The 26,270-nt window shown below is 42.9% G+C and overlaps 2 protein-coding genes across 6 annotated transcripts in view; one reads left to right on the forward strand and one right to left on the reverse strand.

Annotated features, from left to right (window-relative positions):
• The window catches only part of ANKS6 (ankyrin repeat and sterile alpha motif domain containing 6), a 41,438-nt gene extending 33,929 nt beyond the window's left edge, over positions 1–7,509 (reverse strand). For 3 of the 5 annotated variants that reach the window (XR_006019606.1, XR_006019605.1, XR_006019604.1), the window contains exons 1-3: positions 7,084–7,509; positions 3,153–3,652; positions 648–692 (exon numbers count right to left, since the gene is read on the reverse strand). Coding sequence is in view for 2 of the 5 variants with exons in the window: in XM_042048728.1 (XP_041904662.1) it covers positions 648–692; positions 3,153–3,652; positions 7,084–7,442 (904 nt within the window). In the remaining 3 variants the exon portion in view is untranslated. Of the gene's footprint in view, positions 1–647; positions 693–3,152; positions 3,653–6,537; positions 6,778–7,083 lie in introns of those variants that run through there. The other 2 variants (XM_042048728.1, XM_042048729.1) reach the window with 2 other exon arrangements.
• A 7,968-nt stretch (positions 7,510–15,477) lies between these two features.
• The window catches only part of GALNT12 (polypeptide N-acetylgalactosaminyltransferase 12), a 46,430-nt gene continuing 35,637 nt past the window's right edge, over positions 15,478–26,270 (forward strand). The window contains exon 1 of the mRNA XM_042048677.1: positions 15,478–15,984. Coding sequence (XP_041904611.1) covers positions 15,605–15,984 — 380 coding nt within the window. The 5' untranslated portion in view covers positions 15,478–15,604. The remainder of the gene's footprint in view (positions 15,985–26,270) is intronic.

Raw genomic sequence — 26,270 nt, forward strand, 5'->3', positions numbered from 1 at the left:
CTAACAGACCTGAGGCTTTCCCAGGAAGACATTTTGGTAGATCACATGTGAAGAGTGGGAACAGAAAAATCGTGTTTCCCATGCTAGCAAACAGACATGCTCTGAAGTTAGAAAAACTAGATAGGGTAGAAGAATCATGGCAGTATGTGGGGTATGCCCAGCCACTGCCCTGCAGGGACATCTGCTGAGATAAGGAGATTGCTCAATCTCCCAGCAGGACCCCCTCTGGGAAAGCAGCTCTTTCAGTCACGGCGAGAAGAAGACAGACCCAGAATCCTCTAGGAGACCCTATGCAGACCCTTTGTAGCCCACTGGCCTTTACCCTCTGACACCCACCCCCTGTATCCCTATAAGGCTAGCTCCCTGCCCCTGCCCAACAATAAAGCTCCTTCCGTGCGGAACGGCTATCCGGGCCTCTCGTCTCTCTCCCTGGTCTGGCCTGGGGGCTGCCCTGCAGAGCAGAGCTGAAATCACGAGCTGATATCACTAAAGAGCTGACAGCTTCTGCACGGGCCCTCCAGCTGGCAGCTGAGGGAAGACACCGGGCCTTGGGAAGGCGATTCCTTTTGGGACCATCTCTCCGGACCGGTCACAGCTTCCTCGGTCAGAGCTACTGACCCCTCACCAGCTGCCATAGCAGTACTTACCCAGTTTCAAAGCATGAAAGACATCAGGTTGACTCTTTTCTGTATCTGAAAGAAATACAAACATTTCTACTAGCAATCAAAAAAAAGCCCAATAATTTCTAGTAAAATTTGTATAGGAAAAACTATTAAAAACTTAAAGTACTATAAAACATATGTTTAGATATACATTTAGTAAGAACAAAGAAAGTATTGACAACTTCTTTATTACCTTTGGGAAGAATGACTCACCTGTATGGTTCTCTGTGCAAAGCTAGAAACTACAATAAGGCACCAGCACAGGCTTTTCAATTTCCATTCTCCATCAGGAAATTGTACTTGGAAACTCTTTTGTTTCCTGCCTGGAAGTCTAAAATACCCACTAAAGAACCACAGTACAGATTCTGTGGTCTGGTAAAACCCTCAGTACAACAGTGAACACTCAAATAGTATGGGATCATTTTGAAAGGTGACACAAAAGGAGTTTTACAAGCTGCTCCAGTTTTATTTCCTCTTGAGTATTTCCAGGTTAATTTGCAAAGGTCACAAAAATAATAGTGTCAATTTAACTACAGCTTGCTACTTGTGAATTAATATCCTTCAGCTCCCAGATAACCATCCATAGTAAGAACTGTAATTATTACAAATGGTAATATTTTGACTGAATAATCTTTTTTTGATGTGGCTTAACAGTGCTTTGAAACTTCTGACACTATATAAGATGAGAAAAAATAGTGATGTATTTTTCACCTTCCACTGAGGCCAGAAAAATGTATCGTCCTCTATCTTCCAAATTATTATGGACACTACAGAATCAATGGGGTAACAAGATTTTATGGAAAACAAGGAGACACTGAGAGATTTCGTGAGCCCAATTCTGTCATTTTTATGAAATACAGAAAAGGTTCATGTTCACAGCTTGACTCCAAAGGAAGTCATCTTAATATGCTGAACAAAACCAATTGCTGAAAAGCCCAAAATACTCCAAGAAACTCTTATTTTAAGACCAGGAAAGAGAGTGATGGGTCCTACGTTTTCTCCTGATTCAGAAACTGCTCTTACAGAAGGAACTGTGTGTATGAGGTCACCACTGGAAAACAGATTTCAAAAGACTAGTTTAGGAAAGGACCAGGCTCCATACTTGCCATGTGAAAACCCTGGAAGAGAGGCAGCTTCAGGGAGCAGGAGACCATGAGAAGATGCCAGAAGGAAAGATTGCCATCTGGGAAAACCTAAGTAAGGACAGGGACAGAAGGCAGGCAACACCCAAGCCATTCCAGGCAGTTCTGAATTTGCTACTGAGAACAGCCCTGAGAAGAGTAGCTGCTTTCTCCTGGGAGGCAGTCTGCCCTATCTATGGCAATGGATCAGAAGAAAAGTTCTTTTTTTTCCTGTCTCCATATGACAGAAATGATCTTTCTTCTTTACAGGATATTCAAGACTCCAGCACTAGGAGAAGGCTGAACTATGGTCAAAAACCAATGCAAAAATTTGTGTGGAAGAGAAACATTTTTACTCCCCTCTCTGCCCAAATGAGTTACTACCCTCCTGCTGATGGAAATTCCCCCTCAGCACAGGTGACAAACATTAATCTGCTTTAAAGCAAGTCCAGTATCCTCACTTAAACAGAGTCCTTCAATACTTTAAGTCGTATGACCACAGAAGGTTTTGAAGACTCATGAGGCCAACTCAGCCTGCACGTACATCCTGTACATGTAAACACGTGGGCACTAGTGAGTTCCACAGATCTCTGGTTCTGTCTGCTGTAACCAACTTATGTCTGTCCTCAAGAGACTAGTCATGAGCAAACATCTACAGTGAATCGGCTCTGCCTGGCAGCGTGGCTGTATGAAAGCTCAGGAGTTCCAACTTAACCTGTAAGTCAATATCTGAGTTAACACCTTCTCTACAGCAGAAACAGATGCCTGATTTTTGTTCTTACATCTTCAAGTACAAGGGAAGCTTGACCTGCAGAAATGACACCAAATATAGACAACAAGTTCAGGGATTGTGGATATGTCCACATGGCAGTACAATACAGACATAAATAGGTAAGATTTAAGGAAGTCTATATGGGTACCACAAGTGGCATAGAGTCTAAAGTGGACTATCCTACCATGCAGACTTTCTGCCACCATGGCTGGATGGGTGGCAGCACCTGCAAAAGGATCTTTCTAGAGCTAGCCACATGCTTATATTTTATAGCAAGCAGTCCAAAGCTGGAAAATTCAGATGCAGCTCTTCCAAACCCTCTTGTTAAGTACTTCCCACTGCTGGTTTGCATAAATTTCTTGAAAAGTGTCCTCAAAACAGCCACATAAAGACAGGAATCTTATCCTGCTAACATGGAAAAAATCTGCCAAAGTTGGGCACTTGTACCTCAGCTGAAGTAGGTGTACTTACTCCAACATTTTTAAAATCCAGCTGCAAATTACAAAGAACATCATGTACATACAAAATAAGCTCCTCAATTTCTAAATACACAATCAGAACTGCAAGAAAGTGAAACAAAAACATAACATTCCATACCTGCCTGAGGTCTGATCGTTGTGAGAGATTCCAAATAGTCCTTCATGTCTTTGTGTTTGAAGCCAACAGAGATGTCAAAAGGTGTTTTATGTAGTACATTCAAGTGATCAGGATTGGCACCTTTCTCCACGAGCTGCTGTGCCAAGCTCACCTTTCCACTAACGGCTGCCAGCATTAAAGGACTCCAGCCCATTGTCTTTACAGTGTAGTTACAATCAGCTCCCCAGTCCAATAGCAGATGTACCACTGCCTCATGTCCATGCTGAGCAGCTGCCATCAGTGGAGTGATATCAGGAAGGTCGTCTCTGCTGCTGTGAAGTACATTTGTGCTAAAATGGTCATAATTGTCCACAAAAGCTCCGGATTCCAGCAACAATTTCACCATGCTGACGTGGCCACCTCTGGAGGCCATTGTGAGGACACTGGCTCCTAACTTGTTCTGTGCATTGAGATCAGCACCATTCTCCAGCAAGATGTGGGCCACGCTTAGATGTCCAAACCTTGGGAGAAAGAGAGTAGAGGAGATTTAACACCTTGGATTGCAAAAACCAACATACCCTGAACCCAGAAAACTTTGTTACCAAATTGGTGTATTGAGGAATATATACACTATGAGGGATCATACACACATCACTGAATGTGACAATGGCACCTTGCTGGAGGAGAGCAATCATCAGCTGAGGACTGTAAATTAAACCATTCCACATGTACCAGTGACCATGCTCATAAAGTAGGCACCTATTGCAGAGGATGGTCTGACCAAAGCATTAAAATGCCCACCTCATTTTCTGCTTCATGGCACCAACTCATAACTTCCAGGAAACAGAGAGTCACTTTCATCCTCTTATTTCCAGAGCTGTATCACATTGAAGGATCAAAGCCAGCTTGTTTCCAGGGATCTTAATTAAGTACCCTCATTACTACTGAACAGAAATAAAAACTGCAAAGAGTCACTGCTAACTAAGGGGAAAAAAAGACCATTTTATGAACTGGATAGTCAGTCTTTTATTTGCATTATCCCTTGTTTTCTAGTTGTGAACCACCAATGTACTCCCACAATGGAAGAAGACTCCATGAATACAGACACGTGCCCATGAAGCTCAGAGAACATGGTGAGTGGCCACCACTTTTGTAAAGTTAGCTGAACTTCCCTCAACACCAAGAAGACCAGAGGCAATCTTTAAGAGAAATGGCTCTACCAGCAGAGTGCGACAATTGGCCACATGAACGGCCTCCCCTAAAACAATCAATAGAAAGCATTCTGCTCCTCAGTCAGACAGACCAGCACAGGGGAAGTGTCTACACAGTTCAGCCCAACACCAAGCACCAAAACTGAGCAACCAGAAGAATTACTTTCAAGAAACCAAGGTGCTTGAGTTGGCTTACAGCCACATATTCCTTCCTGAAAATTGGGGATACCCAGTGTGTAAGTTGACACAAGCAGGCAGCCAGAACAACCACAAACTCACTCGGCTAGAATGCAAAGTGTCAATTTATCTGTTACCTCATGAACCTGGGGATGCCCAAAGAAACACACAGGCAGAGACACACAAGTGGAGAAGCATGCATCATTACCAGTTCATGCTAAAGAATCACTGGCCTGCAGTTCACACAGGCTTATCAAGAATTATTCCTGGCTACAAGGTCAGTTGAGTGATTTACAATTCTCCTTGACAGTCTTGTGGTTTTTTACCCATTCCTTCCAACACCCAGCACTGTGATGATGAGCATACAGCAACTGGTAATGGGTGTGCCATGGTATCTTGTGATTCGACTTTGTTGCAGTTGCTACGTCAGGCTTGTGCTATCATTTTGGGAGACTGCTGCATTACTAGGCCAAATTAAAACCCTGTGTAACATCAAATATCTTCCAATAAGGAAACTTGGCACTAAACCCTCCTTGTGTGGAATACCTACGAGAACTTGGTCAGAGTACTGAACTCTGACACCAGTTTTACCAGCAACCCAGTTTTGGTATCACTTGACTATCAGAGGCGCTGGTAGTTTGTCAGTAAGCAAAAGACAATCATGCAAACCAGTTATCTGTGAGAAAATGGAAACCCTTTACTGTTCCCCAGCTGAAGAACCCCACATTTTGATAAATGTAATACCTTGTCAAGATGTGTGCCTCGTGCTCTCGCTGCGGGCATCATGCACTACTACATGCTTGGGCACACTGCGCTTAGCACAACCCAACTTTGACACTGAAAGCAGCCTTTGTACACTACAGCAAAGCAAACGTTAGTCAAAGAAACCCCAAAGAATGCTACTAACCACTTAGAGCAAACATGAGCCCCAGAGTCCCTAGTTTCCTTCCAGAAACTACACAGTTGCAGGAGGAAACCTCTGGGGCCTGTCTACTCCCTAGGCCTACCCTGGTAGCCCTCACTGCATCACCTCAGTAGAGCCTGCAACCCCTGCACATGGTTAATTTTATGCATATATGCTACCTCCTGTCCAATTTCAATAGGGCTAATCGCAGCCAGAAAATTAAACATCTATGTAAGTCTGAAGCCTACCTTTGATCAAACACTGTATTTCCTCTCTAGTTATCCATTAAAAAGAAAAGAGGAACATGCTCTTCTACTTTATGCTTTCTCCACAGATTTCAACAATACATACAGTACTTTGCAAATGTCAGCCAGTGATTCTTGAAATCAGTGAGAGAGTTATAGTCATCTGACGTTATTGTTTTTAGGGAATGAGCATATGGTTTTCATTAAGGAGGAAAAAAAAATCTAAGACTGTTTCTGTAACTTATTTTCTTTTTTTTTTTAAACCTTCATAAAATAACAAAATTGTTGAACCTTGTCTTCCTTGTTCTTACTGGGAAACCAGCTGTATGACTCATTCTTTGGGAACTTTCTATGGCCATTAGTTGAAAAGAGAAATGTTGACTTTGAAACAGAGTCTTTTCTTCCAAGTATTTTAATGCTATGAAATTTTAAAAAAGAGACCAAAACAAAAAAAAACATTTCTTCTCTCAATTAAGCATTCAGTTATTATAGAACAGCAATGCCCTCCAACCCTGCAAAACACACCTATGAGCCCAAGGTGTGCTTATAGGAATAAAGACAAGCACCAACTCCAGTATTAGCAACACGGGAACCTCCCACAGCCCAGCAGTGGGTCGTGCAAAGCACAGTATCACTGACCCAGAAAATAACCCAGTTTTGTCATTAAAAACCCTCAGCAATGATTTTCCACATCCTCCAGCAAGCCACCTAAGAAAACATGGGAAAGCCAAGTGAAATTAACTGTTTCTGTTCGCTTCAGTATGCTTTACATCAGATGTGAGTTTTCAACAAGTAGGTAAGACACGTATATACGAAAAAAACAAAACCAAAAAACCCATGGAAAATTAAGTAAGGCTACGTACGTATACCTGGTGTTACAGAGGGGAGCAATGTTTCGCGTTCACATTATCTCCAATTTTGCACTGGCTTAACCAAGAAGTAGAGTGCACTGCTTCAAACGCCACATTCCTACTACGAAAAGATAATTCCTAATGCCCCTAATGCATAACACTTAGCCAACTCTACACTCGGCAGCCCCTTGTCACCCACCCCCAGGGACGGGAACAGGTGACCACTCGGATCCTCTCAGGACAGCTCCGGGATCCACCGGCAACGACCGACCGCGGCCTTCAACATGGCGCCAGCCCTCTCTCCCACGCTGATTCCCCTGGAGCTCCCCGGCGCTCCCGGGCGCCCTCCCTCGGTCCGGGGACCGCGGTTCGGAGGGCGAGGGAGATCAGCGCCTGCGGCAGCCCGAGGGCGGAGAAGGCTGAGCCTCGGCGGCCCTCCCTCCCTCCCTCCCTTCCCCGCCCCGGGGCTGCTGCCGACTAGGCCGGTGCCCCGCGGCGAGGCGGGATGGCGGCCGGAGACGCACCCCCTCCACCGCGGCCCTGATCCCTCCCTCTCTCCCGTACCTGGCCGCTTGCATGAGGGGGCTCCATCCGTAGTGGTTCCTGCTCTGCACCGAGGCACCCTTCCGCAGCAGGAACCGCACCAGCTGCTCGTGGCCCCCCGCTGCGGCGAACTGCAGCCCCGTGTTACCGGCCTCGTCCGTGCAGTCCACGGGCACGGGGGAAGCCGGCGGGGACGACGCTTCACCGCGGGGCTCCGCCGCCGCCTCCTCGGGGCCGCATGAGGAGGAAGAGGGGGCCCCCGGATCGGCGGAGCCGCCGCCACCGGACAGCCCCAAGAGGCGTCGGGCGGTCTCGCAGTCGCCCTGCTCGCAGGCGCGGAGGAAGAGCTGGACCTGGGGGGGCACCCCGCACTCCCCCATGGGCAGCGCTGCCGGGCCCCGAGCGGCTCGGCCGCCCGCGACCGCCGCCGCCGGCTCGGCGGCCGCCGGGAAGGGAGCGGGGAGGAGGGGACTCAGCTGGCGGGAGGAGGCCGGCCCACGGCGGCCGCAGCGCCCCGGCCGCTCTCGCACGGCGCGAATGGGGAGCCGGCGAGGGTTATCCCAGCCTCGGCCGGGGCGCTCGGCGCCTCTCTTGCCCTGCTGGCAGCCCCAGCGGTGCCCCACGGCTCCTGCCCCCTTCCGCAGGGGACTTCTGCCCGCTGGGCTGCAGCCGTTTTCCGCGCCGTTCTGACTGCCACGCAATTGTCTCCGCATTACGCGTCTTTCTGCCCGGGGTCATGGCAGCAGGCCTTCGCTATGGGGCTTACTCCCTCTCACCTGATACAACAGCCCCTTTTTCTGGCTTCACAGTGTGACTTACTACAGGCTGGCGCGGTCCTTCCGTCAGCCCCACTCCGCGTACATGATACTTCAGCCTTTGCTTGCACCGTCCTACTTCGTGTTTCTTTTAGCTCCAAAGAGGTCTCTCCCTTCAATGAGACACAGGATTCGAAGTTTGGTGTTTTCCCCTACAAACACCCATTTCCCACCTCCTGACAGCACTGATTAGTCTTTCAGTTTAAAATCTTTGAGCATAAAATATGGATTTCTTGTGTGTCTTCAGTTTCAGCCCCCCATGAAATCCTGAAATATTTTCTAGGTTAAACTGATTTACAACACCTAAAGCAAGGCAAAAAATAAAAGAAAAATCTTGAACTTCGTCACTCAAGAATATAGTGTCCTGTCCTTGTAAATTCAGACCGGTAATTTTCTATGAAAATCAGTGACTTCAATGGCAGGACAGGGCACTTGTTACAGGGTAGAGGGTTTGGGGATAAGAGGACTAGGAAAATTTACAAGGAGTATAGTAAAACTACCAAATGCCACTAAAATGTAGCAATCCCCTAGTTTTAGGCACTGGCATCCTTATCTTCCAAGTTATACAGCTTTTTGGCTCTGATACACTGCAGAGCCAGCTTGCCAGACCATAATGGCAAAGGGCCAAACAAGTTACACTTGGAGAAAGTCTACAGCAAACAAGAGTCTTGGCTGCAGTTAGGGACACTTTTCCTTTGGGAAAGTACCATTCATAGCAAAGAAAAAATCTGCATATTTATCATTACAGAACTAATAGAACAATTTCCTGGACAGGGCACATATTCCGTGATACTTCCTTCTTTATAGATACCATGTGTTACATGTGATACTGTATACACTTAGGTTAAATAATTTCCTTAAGCATAAAGAAGCTTACAGTGGCCATCATCAGAGTGAAGATGCATGGCTAGGGAGTATTTTAGTCCAGTCAATACAGCCATCCTTACATTACAACGGTATGAGGAGCTTGCCATTGTCAATATAGCTGGATGGTGCAATTCACTCCCTGTAAGATTTCAGAGCCTGGAAGAAGGAAATGGCAAGAGTGATTAATGCAATACATTATTCATGATTGAAGAAAACTGGGTCATACTTACCATATCAAAGTGCATGCTCGGATATAGTCAAATTAATGACAGGATCACTCCAGTTTATCTTTGAGATAAGCTACTGAACATGTTGATCCTACAAATTTATGTTCTGTAGCTGATGATTATGCTATCAATTTCTACTAATGGTTTGAAACTCCAGACAAAGATATCATGAATGTAATTAGGAACCTAACAGCAAAAGATGCAGCACTTTTTAAAAGAAGGTTATAAGACACAGGAAATATTTGCTGGGGTTTAAAAAATGAGAGGGGAAATTATTTGTCCCGAATTCTGCTGCTGTCGTCTGATGGTCATTACTGTCTTCAGTCAGCATCCTAGGCATTTATTCTGGTGTGATCACTCAGGGATTTCTGTCACTGACTGAGAATCAAGGCAAGGAAAAATAATCAAATTTCTTCTGATATTAATAAACTGCTATGGAATATTCTCCTGCATGATGCAGTACCAAGCTCTTTGGAAAATACAGGACTTGATTTCTTGACCAATGAAAGAACAACCTAAGCCTTTCAAACTGTTTGTTAGGGTAAGATAATGGAGAAAACTTAGGTTGGAAGATAAGATGGGACAAAACAAAAACAAGATTCTCAAGTGGAGATTGTGTGTTAGTTGTTTAGAAGATTTGTCCAAACTGCATCTTCTTTGTCCAGTCAGTGAAAAATGCATTGCTTTTGACAAGAAATTCCTTCACATCAGTTCTGTGCTAATTTGTATAGGTCAATGTTAGATTGCTCCAAGGTTAAAATAATTCTAAATGACAGAAAAAGCCCTAATGAATGAAGAAATTACTTTCAAATAAAGAAGATGAGAAAAGTGCAAGGAACAGAACAGGCCCACCAAAAAATGCAGAACAGTTAAGGCAAGAGTAAACATGTGAAGTCAATATTTGTGAAACTTTTCTAAGTCTCCACTGTTAATGATCTCAAAACACCAACAGGGAGATACAAGCTTTATTGATGCTACTCATCATACAGTGTGACACAAAAGAGATAAACTTAGAGTCATTGCTCTACAAGACTCAGAACTCATCATTTGCCAAACAAAGCCTAGGAAATCACTAGAGATGTAATGTACCTGTGGAACTAGTAAAGTAAGTATAATATGGCAAATGTGCAATGATGTAGAACTACAAATTGGCCAGGTAACATGACAAAAAATTCTGTTGTTCTTACAGTAGTAATATGATGTAATATATTTGGACATATACCATGACACATGAGCAAATTTCTACCTCATGTATAATTCAAGATCATGTAATATGGAGGACTGTAAAATTGCCATCCTAATCAAAAGCATCTCAGAAATGTAAAAATGCAAGTAGTCAAGCACTCTGTTCCAAAGAAATCCGTAAAACTAGAAATAGCTGACTCACTCATAATCTGCATTACCAAAGTCTGGGGATGGTGGCATCTCAAATCCCCAAGAATGATGGCATTTTTTCATGGCAATTTAGGAGGTAAAGACTTATTTTCTACTGTAAAACCTTACTGATGTGAATCTCAAGAAGGTCATACTTCTGAGAAAAAAACCTGAAATTTTTAGTGTGTCTTTTGTGTGAAGACACTAATCTCTGCCTTAATGAAAAGGCAGACACGTATATTAGAAATACCATCACAGAAAAGAAAATGCTTCCCCAGTATCACTGGGCTCATGTATGTCAACTGTGGTCCTTTCAGATGTAGAAACAGAAACAACCTTGAAAAAATTACTAAAAACCAAATGTTAGTAAGTGGCTACAGTGTAGGGTGACAAAGATTAATTTCACAACAAAATATCTGCTTGACTTCTTGGTTCAGAATTTTAATCATGGTCTTCACTTTGTCTACTACAACCAGCTGCTATAACTTTATGAGGAATTTACTTCGTTTGTATGTTTCAGAATATGCCATAATTTTGACAACCTTTAAAAGAGTATTTGCAACTCAGTATTTTAATTCACTGTGTCTGCACAAGACTGTATGAAAAACCAGTCAGGTTTCTGACATAACACACCTTCATTAACACATCACATCATACCATACTTTGTGGGCAGAACTGCAGTTTTGTTCCAATACTTTCTGACAGCTAAGCTTCCTGGCCTTGGTTTCCTTTATGTACATTATCTCTTCCACTGCCTGCAGTTCATGCTTGCTATTTTGCTTAAGAGAAAAGTTATAATCAAGCAATACATACCTACAGCAAGCAAATGTATTGATTGATGCCTTTGACATGCATATTCTGTCTGTCTTTAAGCTGCCCTGGCTTGTGTGTGACCTTTTGAGCAAGGCATTTTGTGTGTGTGTGTATTATATATGTGTACACATTCAGATGTACATACTGCAGAGATCTGCAAACTGGTACAGCTGAGGTCTTGCCCAAGTAATCCACTGAATGCTGCCTCGTTTTATTGACCTGTCACTAGGAGAATTGCACACCTTTCATCAACCTGATAGAAGATCCCTGAAACAGGCAACAGTTTCTATCTCACTCATCAAGTCTGTGTTTTTAATCTGTTTTATTTTTAGGGTTCGTCCTCTCATCTCAATTCCTCAATCTCTCTGTCTCTGCATTATGCACCCAGCTTCCCTCTTGACCCAAAGCCTACCCTGTAAAACCGGGCTCCTGCTGAAGCACCAAGGACCCTTTGGCACTGGGGATGCAGGGTGTGGTTCATTTTGTGTTTTGCACGTGCTGTGCAGCTGTCTCAAATAAAGAGAGTTTCAATGCAAACACATTAAAAAAAAATCCTTTTCACTGGTAGTACAATGGGCTGAATAATATTTTTAAAACATTTGTGCTAACAAAGGAGAGAAAGAGCAGCCAAGGTGTGAATTGGGGGGGTGATGCAGGGCAGTGCTATTTTATGCACAGTTCAAACAATGGTGAACAATGACCCCGTAGCTCCAAAGCCATCTCCAGTGGGTATGTTTTATATAACTTGGATGAATCCTCCTCTCCTTAACATATTTCCTATCTATGTCCAAAGTATTCATACATCATGTTTGCTATCATGTTTTTCTGATAACTTTTTTTTTTTAGAATATGTAAGCGTTGACTGTTTCTAAAACTAGGAACTTTATTCTGAAATACATTATTTGATACGTTATTTTTACTCCAAAAGTGTGAATTTAGGAAGCTGTTTAACTTATTGAAAATGCAGTCTTTATCAGCTGTTATTTCTTCCCATTCCATTTCCATTTTAGAGTTTTGCTTTGCTTTGGCTGAAATCACAGATCTAACAAGAGAAAAAAAGGAAAACTTTGGATGAGGTAAATTTTAAATCTTTTGCAAAATTTAGTAGCTCTATTTTTTCTGTAATGTATATGTCATCACTAAAAATAAGAATACCTTTTAATAACTATACACGTGTCAAATAGCTCATCTTATCTTACCTCTTTAGGTGTTCCTTATATGTAAACCTATTCCTTCAATGAGCTCTTTTATTTTAGGTGAACTAAATATTACCTGCAATTCAAATATACTTTAGAGAGCAATAGATACACCCTTAATTTCAGCTCTTTACATTTATTATAATGTGAATTCTTATGGACAATTACATATTGTTGTGGTTAGTCTTCTTCTCTTAGTGGTTTTTGAAAGGTTTAGTTAATATTTTGGGTACTTTTTGAGATTTAAACAAATTTCCCTTTTTAAAAATAAACTTCTCAAATGTATTAATTATTCCACCAGTCTTCTGTTTTAATTTGGACGACTAAGGGCACAATAGATCTTTCTAGATAAGTAATTAGAGTTTTTATCTGACTTGTTTGGTTACTCTATTTATCTATGGCTGAAACTCCTGAAGCAACTGAAATGGTAACTCACTAAACACTAAAAAATCATAACAATTTTTTTTAAACTTCCATTGTTATTAAACCTGAAAGAAATAAGAGAACTTCTTAAAAGGAACTTTCCATGAAAATGTTACTACAAGTTTTATGGCTAGCAGTAAACTCATTCACTTGCCTTATTAATTGTAGGGTTTTTTTTTTCTCTGGGGCTTATTTGTACGTTCAGAAAGAATTCTTTACACCTTAAGTATTTCAGCTCAGAAAGTTCAGTCTTCCCATCACATTTACATTCCAAAAACTTTTGAAAAGGTTTGAGAAAACATGTCTTTGCCTTCATATTCTTTACATCTTGTACAAACCTCTTTGTGAATGCAAATAATTGATTCTTAATGATTTTTACATTAACCTCATTACTGTACTTTCTCTTGATGAATTTCCTCTGGTTTATGTGTTTGGACATCATCCCCAGAGAACTACTAATGTTTGCTAGCATTACTTTCAATTCCCACCACGATGGTGATCACAGAAATCTTCACCCTTTACTTTGCTGTAAGAGCATTATTACGGCCGAGAGCAGTTCAGTCACGTTCGGTTCTCTATTTCCTGCTTTTTGTTTTAGTCATGTGATCATGTTCTTGTGCTTCTTCCATATTGTTCTAATACTTAAAATACTTAAATAAAATACAGATTCTTGTAATATTTAAGAACTTCTGCAGCAGAACTCTGTTTTGTTTTGGTTTGGTTTTTTTTCTCACTCTTCTTAATTAACTCTTAGTCCCACATTTTGCTCTTTACCTCTTCCTAATCTCCCAGATAACTTCTTTTGGGAGTTCAGGAGGATCTCTTCTCCTTTGATTCATTCCAGGAATAGGCTTCCTTTATTCAGAAATGATGGTGAGCAAGGAGACAAAGCAAACACTGTGCATGCAATCATTGGTGCCACCTGACTCTTCAGACCCAAAGCTTGCTAGACACAGCTTCCTTTATATGCAATGTAAATTCTCATGTCCAACATACTGGTATTTATTAGTTGTCTACAAGGCATATATTTTATGCCTATATAATTGCTTGTGATAGCTAGCTGTATAGCTGATTAAGAAATAATCTGTCTATATGCACACTCACTTGCAAATCCACCTAAATTACTCAATTTATACTAGCTTGCCAGAATCAGTCATTGGTTTTCAGCACCCTTCTGTCCAGGGCATGGCCTCACACAGTAGTAGAGTTTGTGTTGTCATATACAATATCTATTATCATGTAAAATCAGAAGGAGCTAATAGCTGTATACTCTGACCCTGTTAGTGATGAATTTTTTCCCTTCCTTTGTTTTATTCACTCCTCAGCAGTGCTGGTGAGCACCGCCCAGTGCTGTGTACTGGCTGAAGTTCTCTCTCTGGGGATGGCTGAACTCATCCGCTGGGTTGATCTTGACAGGCCTCCAACAGCTGAGGATGTTGCAGTGAACAGTCTCTTTGTAAAATGCGTGGAGCAAATGACACCTCAAAACCCGTTCCAGCTCCCTACTGAATGTGAGAGAGAAACTGTATCCAGTTATGTTACATTTACATTAAACTGTTTCAAATGCAAAATCAGGAATTCTCGTGTCATCTCACAGCATCCAGATCACAAATGTAGACAGATGGGGCTGCATCCTGTTAGGGCCTGAAGTAAAAAAAGCAGTAAGGCTATGTTGTTGAGTATGAAGCAAATCTGAAAGTTTCAACTAGTGCTACTGTTGTTTCTTTCCCCCATAATTCTGTCAAGCCATACAACGGACTGTCCATTATCTGGATAATAAACTTGGGATATTCGCTAGTCTTCTGGATTTCCCTCTATGAGGCCACAATGGTTGGCTTCTTTTTTCAACCAAGAACACTCCTTTCTTCTTCAAAAAAACTTGTCATTAATGCCTATAAACTTCTTAGCCCATGTTCTGCTCTACTTCTGAAACACATGCTATTCTAGAGGCAGAATGGATGAAGCCTGGTTTCCTATCAATTTGTTTCCTTCAACCCCAAAGCTCTTCCTAGTACCTCATCAGAAATAACCTCCCTTGCTGTCCTGCAGCTCTGGATATTTCTGTCCGTAGACAGCCAGCCTTGGGGCTATCCCAGTCACTTCCAATGGCCAAAGCACCTTGCTGTGGCCCTGGCAGCTTTGTGCCAGCCGAGCTTTGCCTTGCTGGGGGGTACCCCTGCATATCTGCTATGCAGCTACCAGTGCTTATGAAAGTCCCTCAAGCTTCAAGGCGACCAGATCACCTCTCTCTTGAAGGGTGACAGCAGGTGTGCGAAGGGGACGTGTCTTCCTTCCTCCTCCCCACATCCCAGCTGTGACCTGGCAGAACCGGGATGGCCTCCACTCCCTCCCTTCCCCGGGATGGGTCAGAACTAGTACTGGTTCCACCGGTTGCGTCCCCAGGGAGAACGCGGAGTAGGCTGGAGCCGTATGCGTTCCCTGGGGTGCTGGAACCCTCGGGGGCCAAGCAGCCTTTTGACCGCCGGGAAATAGAGGGCCATAGTTTCCAGGGGAGGTGGCTGGCGGGCGGCAGGGGCTCAGCACCCCTGGGGGACAAGCGAGGTAGGTTCCCCTCGAGGGTACCACTCCCCTCCCCGCGGCAGCGCCCGTGCCCGGTTCTTCCGCGCCGCGCCCCTCCGGGCTGGCCCGCGGCGGGGCGGGGAGGAGGGAGGAGTCGGCGGCGGAGGAGCCGGGCGGGCTTCCAGGCGGGGCAGCGCTGGCGGCGGGCGGGTGTCGCGGCGTGAGCAGGTCCGTGAGAACTTCGCCGAGTCCGCCCGGGGCGGAGGCGCGCCCGTGTCCCTGAGAGGGCAGCCGCCGCCCGCTCGGCATGGCCGGCCGCCTTGGCCGCTGGATGTGCTGGGGCAAGCGGGGTCGGGGCTGCCGGGGCGGGGGCACGCTGCTCGCCCTGGGGCTGCTGGCCGCCCTCGGCTTCCTCGTGTGGCGGCACGGCCCGCCGCCCCGCCACGCCGCCCGCCGCGCCCCGCCGCAGCCGCCGTCCCCCGACAGCGAGCTGCTGCGGCGGCCGGTGTACGCGAAGCCGGCGCTGGACCCGGGGGCGCTGGGGGAGCTGGGCCGGGCGGTGCGGCTGGAGCTGAGCCCGGCCGAGAAGCGCCGCCAGGAGGAGAGCATCCGCCGGCACCAGATCAACATCTACCTGAGCGACCGCATCTCGCTGCACCGCCGCCTGCCCGAGCGCTGGAACCCGCTGTGAGTACCGCCGAGGGCAGGTGGGGCCGGGACAGAGGAGCCTGCCGCTGCTGTGGCTCACAGAGCCGCTCCGCCAAACTGGAGTGTCTGCTGGCAGCGATCAGCGCGGGCTAGTCGTGGCTCTCTCGAGTACCTTTCGCTCAGGAGCGTGGAGGCTTTTGGAAACTTTCCCATCCCAAATGCTCTTGGATTACAGCGTTCGCTCTCACAGTTAAGTCTATTGGTGACTTTGCCTGGCTGCCGCACCTACTCAAGGCAGCACAAAGTCGCGTGTTGGTGGTGCATGTGCAGGTTGTTTTCCCCCGTAGCCCTGGTAGTGTGGTAGAGTCCTTAAGCAACGGCGCGCTGCCGTGTTTCTCCTGCTCCTGTCCCCTCCTGCTGCTGCCGCTGTCCCCGGGGTAAGTCACCGTGGGCAGCGGCATACTTTTTCAGTCACTCCCAGCTTTACAAATGTTACGCTTCCCAGACTTCAGCTGTGCATTGTATTCAAAAATCTTAAGGCACACAGTTTAAAGGAGATTGTTTTATAAGCAGTTTTACCAGGAGCGAGCTAGAAATGGTGCTCGCAGACGTATGTAATGGTATTCTGAAGTGCGACTGTGCTTGATCCGGGATGCATAGTTGCTGAGACAAGTTACATTTACAAATTACATTTACAGTTTGACGCCAGTGACAGATGATGACATAGGCAATTGTGAACGAAGGATTAGATAGTGTTTGATGAAGTGGCTCTAGCTTACAGGCAGTGGTTCAGTGCAGCTGTGAAGCCAGCGTGGCGCAACAGGTCTGACTGTTCTGCCCTTACACAAACACTCAGTGTGGCACCGTCTTGGGCTCTCCTGTGAGTGAGCTGCCGGCTGGTGAGAGGAACGGGCTAGCCAGTTACGCGTACGTACTAGCCACACCACAGGGGATGGGATGGAGCCATGACTGCTACTGATTCCTCACAGCCCTCACTTCTATTACACCTGAGCTTGCCTTCAGCTGGTTTGTTTTGTTGCAACAGGTTTGTACAATATGGTAACAAAGAGCTGTGGAAAGTCAGGGATCTGGCTCTCCCATGCATTCACTTCACGCTGGTGCGTCCTGCCCAGTATTTCACCAACTCAAGTTGTAAGTGCTGAATCTAAAACATGACTCTTACAATGCCTTTCTAAAAGTTGCAGTGCAAATGCAAGGCCTTTTCATCATAAGTTTAAGCCTAACACTAGGTTTGTTTTGCTTAGTTATTACTCTGCTCTTATAAGCAGTCTGTAGACCTTAGGTCAAAAAGGACCATTTTAGTTTCATTTCCATGGGAAGAATTAAATCATTTAAGTGAGTTATTTTGGACTTCTGCCATTTCTCTATGACAGGATGTTAGAAGAAATGGAAGGTCACAGTTGTTGAACGGGGGACATTATAGATGCATGTGGGTGACTATTCTAGAAATGAAAATAATTTGAATAGGTGGATAGATTTTGCTACAACAGCATACTCTTTTTGATTTGAATATATGGATGCTGAAATGACAAAATATATCCAAACCAAAAGGATCACAAAGCATCAGTGACATAATCTCAGAGATAATTGCCTTCTGAAGCTGGAGCTGTATTGTACTGTTGTATCTGCTGGCAGGTGCTGCATGCCTTTGTGCACAGTTAAATCTAAATTATAGCAAAAATGTCACAGAGCATCTCTCCCACTCACACAGCAAATGTAAAAAAAACCTTTCCCAAGGGCAATTTTGGAATGAAATATTAACTCCTTCTTTCAAGAAGGAAGACCATGTAAGAGATTAAAGTTAAAAAAAAAAAAAAATTAAGAAGGTAGCACCAAACCCACAGCAATAGAAAATTCATTGCACTTCATTCCAAGATTAGAGGCTATACAGTTTGAAATCTCAAGTCTAGGGAAAATCTTACTTTTTTTTTATTATTTTTTATTTTAAGATGGGCAATGCTTGACTATTAATGAACATTTTGCTGATGGGTGAGGCTGCAATGATAGGAGATAAGTAGTAATGGTAGATGGCAACTAGGCTTCAGCTGTCCACCAAAATGATGCAAAGGCTAAAAGTTAGGTGTGATCAGTGAAACAAGTTCTGTACCCGAGGACCAGAAAGTGACAAACGCACCATTTTTTTAGTGGACTCCCAGAGGAGAACCAGAGAAGTGTGTGCTGGTGAGCCTTGGATCTTTTCCAGGCGTGTTGTTTACAAACTGTGGTAAGGGAAAGAATTAGTAACAGATGGGTAGGTGTGATCTATTGAGAAAGTCAACAAGGCTTTTGTCAAGGATGACGTGTCTCACAAACCTGTTTGAGTTCTTTGAAGGTCATAATTATATGGATAAAGAATGTTGTTACTTGATGAGTTCCTTAAACAACTGTGAAATAAGGTGGAAATTCCTTGCACTTATAAATAGCTGAGTAGAAGCTGTAAAGCATTTGTTTTGGGCATTTTTTTTTGTTGTTTCTGTTTTGTTTGTTTTGTTTTTTGTTTGTTTTAAGGAGTGGAGAATCACTGATAAAGTCCCACAGAAATCTGTGTTGGACTCAATTCTGTTCGACTTACAGCATGGCCTTCGTAAAGAAGTGACTAATTTACAGGTCTTCAACCTGAAAGACAGGTGGGCTGCTGGAAGTGTACCTCCTGCAGGGCTGCTGCAATACATGGCTGATGCATACAAGTGGATAAAACAAATTCTGCCATCTCCCTGTTCCAAAAATCCATTTACTGTAAAGCATAAGGAAGTTCATCCACTAGAAAATTTAAATCAAATATTCAGGAGATATTGACAGGTGCTATGTTTGGAGACTCTATTCTGGGCTGTGGGCTTTTGGTCTGTTTCAGCATATTCTTGTGTGTGTGGAGGCAAGGCTGGAAATTTTAGACACCAATAAAATAGGAGAATAAAAGAAAGGGAAATAGAGACAACATTAACACCACCTGGATGCCCCACTGTTCCTTTTAACATTAATGTCCTCCCTCACTGATCAATGAACCCACTCTCTGTGTGTGAATTGGTGAAAACATTTGAATCCGGTGAAAACTGGAGTTTTGCTAATAAGATACAGAGTATCTGAACCAGTAAGCTGTTAAATGTGATACACAGAATGGTTGCACAAGGTGTTGCTGTATCAGAAACTGATGCCAAAAGTCTTTTCCTACTGTTGCATGTTGTACATTGTGGACCTGCCATGGGAACAGAAGCGTGGCAGGTATTTGCTAATATCTGTGTCTGGTAATACTGTGCAGGAAGAGAAGAATAGTTTGGCTGAGATTACTCTCTCAAATAATGTATTGATTGATGACATTTGACTGTGAATCCAGGAAGCTTCAAATTTAGGTCTTTCTCCGCAGCAGTGAAAATATTCAGAAAGTCTTTATTCCTTCTTATTCCCACCACCATAACATGCTTTTTGTGATGACTGCTCCCGTTTCTATTGACCCACAGACCCAAAGAAGTCAACAACTACTATTGTTTCCTTAAACAGTTTCTGCTTCCTTTAACTGAGCTTGTCATCAGCAACTTATAATGTTTCATCACCTAGTAATTCTTTAGTTTTATTGAAAATATACATATAAGCAAATAAACAATATGTATAAGCAATCTATAAAAATGTCCATTTGGAAGAATCTTATGGATAAGGATGTAAGTTACTAAATGATGATACAGTTTGTAGAAGGCTAGAAGTGAATTAAGCCATAGGGTCAGAGAAAGATGGAGGTTGGAAGGAAACTTTGGGGTGTCTAGTCCAACCTCCAAGTCTCCAAGGATGGAGATTCAACAGCCTTTGAACACCTCTTTCAAGGCTACATCACTTCCACAATGATTTAATTTTCTTTTTTCTCCCCGATCCTAATGCTGTCTGGATGGCCCAGCTTGTCTTCCCAACACCTACCCTTCATTTCTTGAGTTTGAACTCACAGAGGGAGCAACAAGTACAGGAGGTTTAAAACCAGCAAGTGTCCTCTGTCAGACCTTGACTTAGTGAGGGCCCTGTTGGGGCTGATGCCCTGTAAGTGCAGTGTGATGAGCTCTGGGCCATGGGGTTTGGCTTCTGCTGCTCTGCCTTCCTCCCCCTGCAACAACACAACTGCATTGTGTCCCACAGGGCTTCTCGTTGTGTGCTTGCTTTACAGGACTGTAGGGCTAGGCAGACAACTGATCATTCTCTTAGCCTTTTACAGCTTATTACAATGTGTAAGAAATATATTTCCAGTTTTTCTAACTGGGTTCTTTTAGATTAAGGGCTATTTTCAAGCACTGCTCCTGATTTTAGACATTCTACCTTCTTTTTTTTTTTTTTTTTTTTCTTTCTGTCTTACTCACAGTAGGGATGCATTGCCTGTTTTGGGGGTGGTTTCTATAAATCACACAAGGTGCCTTTTGGCTGACTCTTGGTACGGAAGGAACAAGTCAGGAATAGGCACTTTTGTGCCGACTCAGCATTTCATGTTCTCTCTTTCATGGTAGAAGCCTGATTCAACCCTTGGGGCTCACTTTACTTGTGATCACAAAGAAATGGATTTTTAATTCTTTCCTGTCTTTCCTAAGTAGCCGCAAAAGCTTCCAAAATATTGAATGTGGTCTGCATAATATTTTTCAGCTTAAAAGGTTTTTCAGCTTTAGAGGTTTATTCTTTAATTCTAGGTAATTTTCTATGTTTTGGGAGAGAGATTCTTTATATAAATATTTTGTATATGTATGATTTATGTATATGTTTAAGTATGTGTGTATATCTTTAAGTGTCTTTGTATAGATAGCTAGATATACACAACTGCTTAAATTCCTCTGTCACCATCATTTATGCCTATAATATTATTTATTTTGGTGGACTATTATGCTTGACTTTAGCAAAACAATCTTGTGCTAAGATTTTTCTGCCTTTCAAAACTGTTTTTCCTGTTTGTTCCCATATTTGAATTTGCTTCTTTCAGAGTCTCTTCTATGGTTTGTTTTGTCTTCTGGGCTGTAAATACTAAATTATACCAGGATATCCATTTGATAGTATCTGCTAGCAAGTTCCCAGAATAAGCCTTGATACTAGGTTTTAGTTCCTTTTCTACTCCAAAAATCCAGCTACTCCTGCCAGGAGTTTTAACCTGACCCTGTTCTGGGAAAAGGTGCAGCAGCTGAGGGTTTCCTCCTCTGCCCTCAGTGACTGTCTGACTTCACCCAGGAGCTTCTCTTTCATCTCTTACCTAAAGGTGAAGCAGCAGTGTTGGTTTTTTTTGTTTGTTTTTTTTTTTGTTTGTTTGTTTGATTTTGCAGCACGTATAGGAAATAGAACTCTTTGAAGAGGTGAGCTGCAGCAGCTCAACTTTTCTGGCACATCCCTTCCCTGTAAACATGCACCTGATGGTGCACCTTATGCCCAGAGCTGGCTTTAGCAGGGGTGTTCTCATGCTTTGCATCTGATCAGGAGAAACAGCACACTTCTTATGAGCAAAGGCTTTACATTAAAACTTAAAGGTGTATTTGGTCTAGCAGTTTTGTAACACCGTGATCACATGTTTGGTGTTGGGATGTTTTGGTTTGATTTCTGAGCTTTTCTGAAATAGGTAATTGGTTACTAGTAACTATATTAATCATAATAGCTTTTAGTCATTACTTTAGTGCTAGTTGGTAGGATTTCTTGAATCTATAAACAGGCTTTAGACCTTCAAAGCAGTGTTTCTCTAGGACATTTCATTCTTTCCTCATACGGTAAGTGGAGAAAAAATAATTCTTCACTATAGTTGGTTTTTTGTTTGTTTATAATAAGAAGGCTTGCATTTTATAGCAGTACAAAATGAAGCAATGCTTCCACTATTGCTTGGATATTGAGCATATATTGCTATTTTTGTTTCCTGTCTTCTGTAAAAATGTGTCGCTTTTCTTTGCCATTATGTTTTTAGCAATCCCCAGCAAATATTTCCCAGAAGAGCTCACATGGTTACTTTTTAACCATTTTTCTTTCCAGCTTCTGGTAGACTTCCTCAACTTCCTTTGACATCTAGATTAGTGCTTGGTTTTAGCTGATTTAATTTTAAAATTGACAAAGTTCCCGGATCTGTGATTGATAGTAAGCAAAAATTGATTTTTTTCTTTATTCAGAAACTGCTTTAACTGTAAACAATTGTCTGTAAGAATCAGGTACATCCACACCTTACTTATAGTGATGGATACAATAGCTTCTTTCCATTACTGCTTTGCAAAACATTTTTTCTTGTCCTGAATCAAATTACTCACACTAAAGTAAGTTTTTAAATGTAAGTGTAGGAAATAGTATGTCTCTATGCAAAGGTTAAGTGTATCTCACTATGTTGGAAGAAGATTGAAAACATTTCAGGAAAATGTAAGCACTGTTTCAACTCAGCAAAATAAAATAAAAATCAAGTGGGTTTTCCCTTTGTCACATGTAGAATTTCCTTCTCATCTGCACATCCAGAATCTAGGTCGGGTAGGAACTTCCGTAGCCTTTCTCTAACAATTTGGAATTAGGAGGCTCTATGGATTTCCTAAATTTGTGGGTTTGAGGATTTTAGTCAAATTCTCATACTTAGTCTTTCTAGACATTTTTTTCTTAATGTATTTTTAATCTGTCTTAAACAGATCTGCTTTCTGGGCCTGCCTCCCCCCCGCCGCCCAACTTCTTAACAAATATTTTCTTCTGTTCCAAACTTACTGTCTTTCTTCCTTGTATCTCACAAATGCAGCCCTTCATTATCTGAAATCTTAAGACAGCTTTTGGCCCTCTGTCTTGTCAAGACCTTCTTGTCATTGGGAGAATCGTTCTATAGAACATTAAATAAACTGTTTCAAAACCTAGCCAGCCTCTGTTACCAGAGACTTGATCATATCACAGTGTTGTAGACTGTACAGGGGTGCTGTCTCTAATATGGTTTGTTTCAGCAGATATAATTTAGGGAGCTTTTAGCCAGCCTACTGGGCTGGGGCAGGTGGTGGGGAAGTGTAGGCCAGCATGCTGAATACACCTGCTAAACTCTTCCAGCCTTGCCCTGAATATTTGGGCCATTCTGGCAGTTATCAGCAACTTGCTGCTATCTGCTTTGCTAATCACACCAAGACACACCTTCTGTAAACATCAATGCCTTTTCCTGCAATAGCTGAACATACGTGGCCTGTGTAGGTGTGTAAAACCAGGTGGAGCCTCTCCATGCTCAGATAAAATTATTTTTTTATTAAAAAATAAAAAGGAGAAAATCTCTGAACTGACAGTTGGTTCAAGGTAGTCTTATGTGAGAAAATAAATTTGTCGTGAAAAGCTGGGTAGTGTTTGGAGGAGATAGGAATAATGTAGTTTATCATATCCTTTAATTCCACTAGAAATGTTGCACTTCTGTATCCCAGGCTTTGGGTGGTGTTGCTTTTGGCTCGCATGCTGGATTTTATCCAAAAGTTGCTCTCCCACAGAGGGGTGAGGAGTGGCTATTCAACTTTATATTCAGCCTGGAGTAAGGGACGTGGACTTGGTAGCTGTGTGGGGTGGCTTAGAAGCTAGTGCTGCCAGCTGTGTCATGCTGCAGGGCTTGGGATGCTTGTGGAGGGATGTGCAGAACCCCAAGCTGCTGCTTGGGCAAAAGTAGAAAATGGGGTAGAAGATCCCAATACATCTGTGTCCTCTGCTGTGGCTTTGGGAAGGTGGGAGAAGGAGGTGTTTTCTGTTGGGTGAAGATACCTGGCAGATTCCAAAGCCCACATTGCTGCCTCTGCAGTTTATGGAGTGGGAATGAAGATGGTGAAGCTAGATTGAGATGCCCACGGATGCTGCCATTCATCCCCATCAACCTTATTGACTGACAGCTACAAAATGTCACTTTTGAGCACACCTCTTACTGAAGGAGCAGTTTAGGTTGGTGTTTTAACTCTTCAAGTTAGGAAAAGGAAGGGAGGTTGTGTGGTGAGTCAGCATGTATATGGCCCATCGTAACAAGCCCAGCCAACATGATTCCTAGCCCACCATGTGAAAGCCAGCCTGAAGTAGAATCCTGGCAGTGTTTTCTAGATGACACTGTGATGGGGCGTATATGTCACATAAGTCAAATTGGATCAGCTCCAGCAGTGACACGTGCTGTTTTGCACTTCTTGAGAGAAGCTACGCAATTCCAAACTTGCCTCAGGCATTCACATTGAAACTTCAAAACCAAAACTTACATAGTATACCTTCAGAAAGCGTTAAATAATTTATGTGCAGTTTGCGTTCTTAACAAATCTTTGAAAACTCTCAGAAGACTTCTATTATTTTCTTAAAATATGAGTAACTGTGCATATAGAAGATCAAGTTTGGAGATAAAAAGCCTGTTTTCCCTTTCTGTATCGTTGTCACAGTTGTGGTGAAAGTCTTAAGTAAGAGCATGTCAGCAACCACTCCTAATTAACTCATGGCAGTGTGCCCAGTGTGCACACATTCATGCTCTCTCTCCCTGTGTATAGATACACATCTCTTAGAGAAACAGCTCCTTACAAAGAAATAAATTGAGTGATTACATTAATTGACACAAATGTTCTTGAAAACAACCCATTTAATTTTGTTTAGGCATTTCCTGAGTGATGTCTCCTTAGTTTCTAATGAATAACCCATTGTAAAACTTGATAACAGAAGACTGTGTAGTGTAGTAGATTCCAAGGTTAATTTATTAAACTTGTCAGCTCTATACTCTCAGTTAGACTGGGACTTAAAAAAAGGTAAAACCAAAAACCCACAGGAATTTGGATGTATGATGATACACTTTTACACGTTTGGCTTCAGTTTGCATTTTGTGGACTTAGATGTTTGAGTAGCTGCTGTAGTGAAACATCGAGGAAAGGTGGGTATATAGTGACCGTGGTTTTGTGTTCGGATGCATACTGGCATTATTTTCTGTTTCTTCCCATCTAGAGATTTAAAGTTATGGATGAACACATTTCGAATTCTAGAATACAGATGTTGTCTTAGTGTAAATTGATAAGAAATGCCAGAAAACAAAGGTTTTGTTTGTTCTATGCCTGTCTTATGCCACAGTGATCAAGCGGGAGGGTCCCTGGAACACCCATCCAGTGTGGCAGAAAGTGGATGAGGGAATTGAAGGATGATGCAGAAGCAGGCTGCTGCTGGAACATTGTTGTGTCCCAGCCTTCTCCTTGGAAGGTGGTTGGGGCAGTCCTGGCCATGTTTTCTCTGGGTGTCACTCCACTGTGCAAAAGGCTTCTGCTTCTGCATTTTCTAGTGAATCTGCAGAGAGCAGGAGTGACCGGAGGACAGAGACTGAGCAGGTGTCACTCCTTTGCATTGCCATACCTATTGTGGTTAATATTCATTATATACCAGTGTCTGTCATTGAAATCTGACTCCTATTTAAAACTTTATGCATTTATTTTATTGACTCTGGAAAAGCTTCTTGGATGTGCTGGCAACAGGTTTTTCCTTGGTGATTGATCCTGGTATGTGATAACTGTTTCCAAAATCAGGTTGACTAAAGATATGGGTACTTCTCTGAAGAAAATGAACCCACTCAAGAATCACACATATTTAATTTAAGTAATTGTTTATTTTAAAATAGATATAATTATTACAAAATAGTAAAGTTCCTGTGATTGAATAAGATCATGAGAGTAGTGAAAGAATACATTGGACTTGTGTCTACATTTACTCCCCATGCTTGGAAATGTCATGCTTACAGGCAACTAATTTCCTCATGTCTCTGTTATGTTCTTACCAACCATTTGGTAGTGATGATGGCTAGGTTCAAAGTGATGTATCACAGCCAGTGGTAGGGACTATAGGTAGTTTCCTATAGTCATTTAACTTTACTCATAGAAAAGTTAAGCAACTGTTCCATAGTCAAACCTCTATAGACAAGATGGAGGTGGGGACCCACTGAAGTCTCTTGGGCTGTGCTGGATTAATGTCTTAAGGAGGGTAAGGTGAATTGCCTTCTGGATCTGTCTTTATGGACCTGCAGAGTCCAGAAGATCAGCTCAAAGGTTACACATAGCTTTTAGGATGAATAATGTGGGATGCAATTAATTGTGTCTGAATGTGATCCTCTCTATTGGAAAGGACGGCGTTATGGGTTTGAGTGTGACACTGGAGAGCGCCCTAGTCAGAAGCCAAAAGCAGGCTGAAGTATAGTATGCATAAATATACATTCCCAGGATCTGCAAAAACTTATTTTGGGACTGCTGTCACCAGTTGCTGTCATTTTAATGACATACCATAATTGATATGCATTTGTTTTTCTGAATAATCCAAAGTAGGAGTGAAATGATTCACTTGGAAAGTAGGAGCTGGGATACTTGGCTGACACATGGAGAATA

This window comes from Corvus kubaryi, unplaced genomic scaffold (genome assembly GCF_017639235.1).
Source record: "Corvus kubaryi isolate FWS band 111438036 unplaced genomic scaffold, C.kubaryi_AGA036_p1.0 68, whole genome shotgun sequence".
In the NCBI taxonomy this organism is placed as follows: domain Eukaryota; kingdom Metazoa; phylum Chordata; class Aves; order Passeriformes; family Corvidae; genus Corvus; species Corvus kubaryi.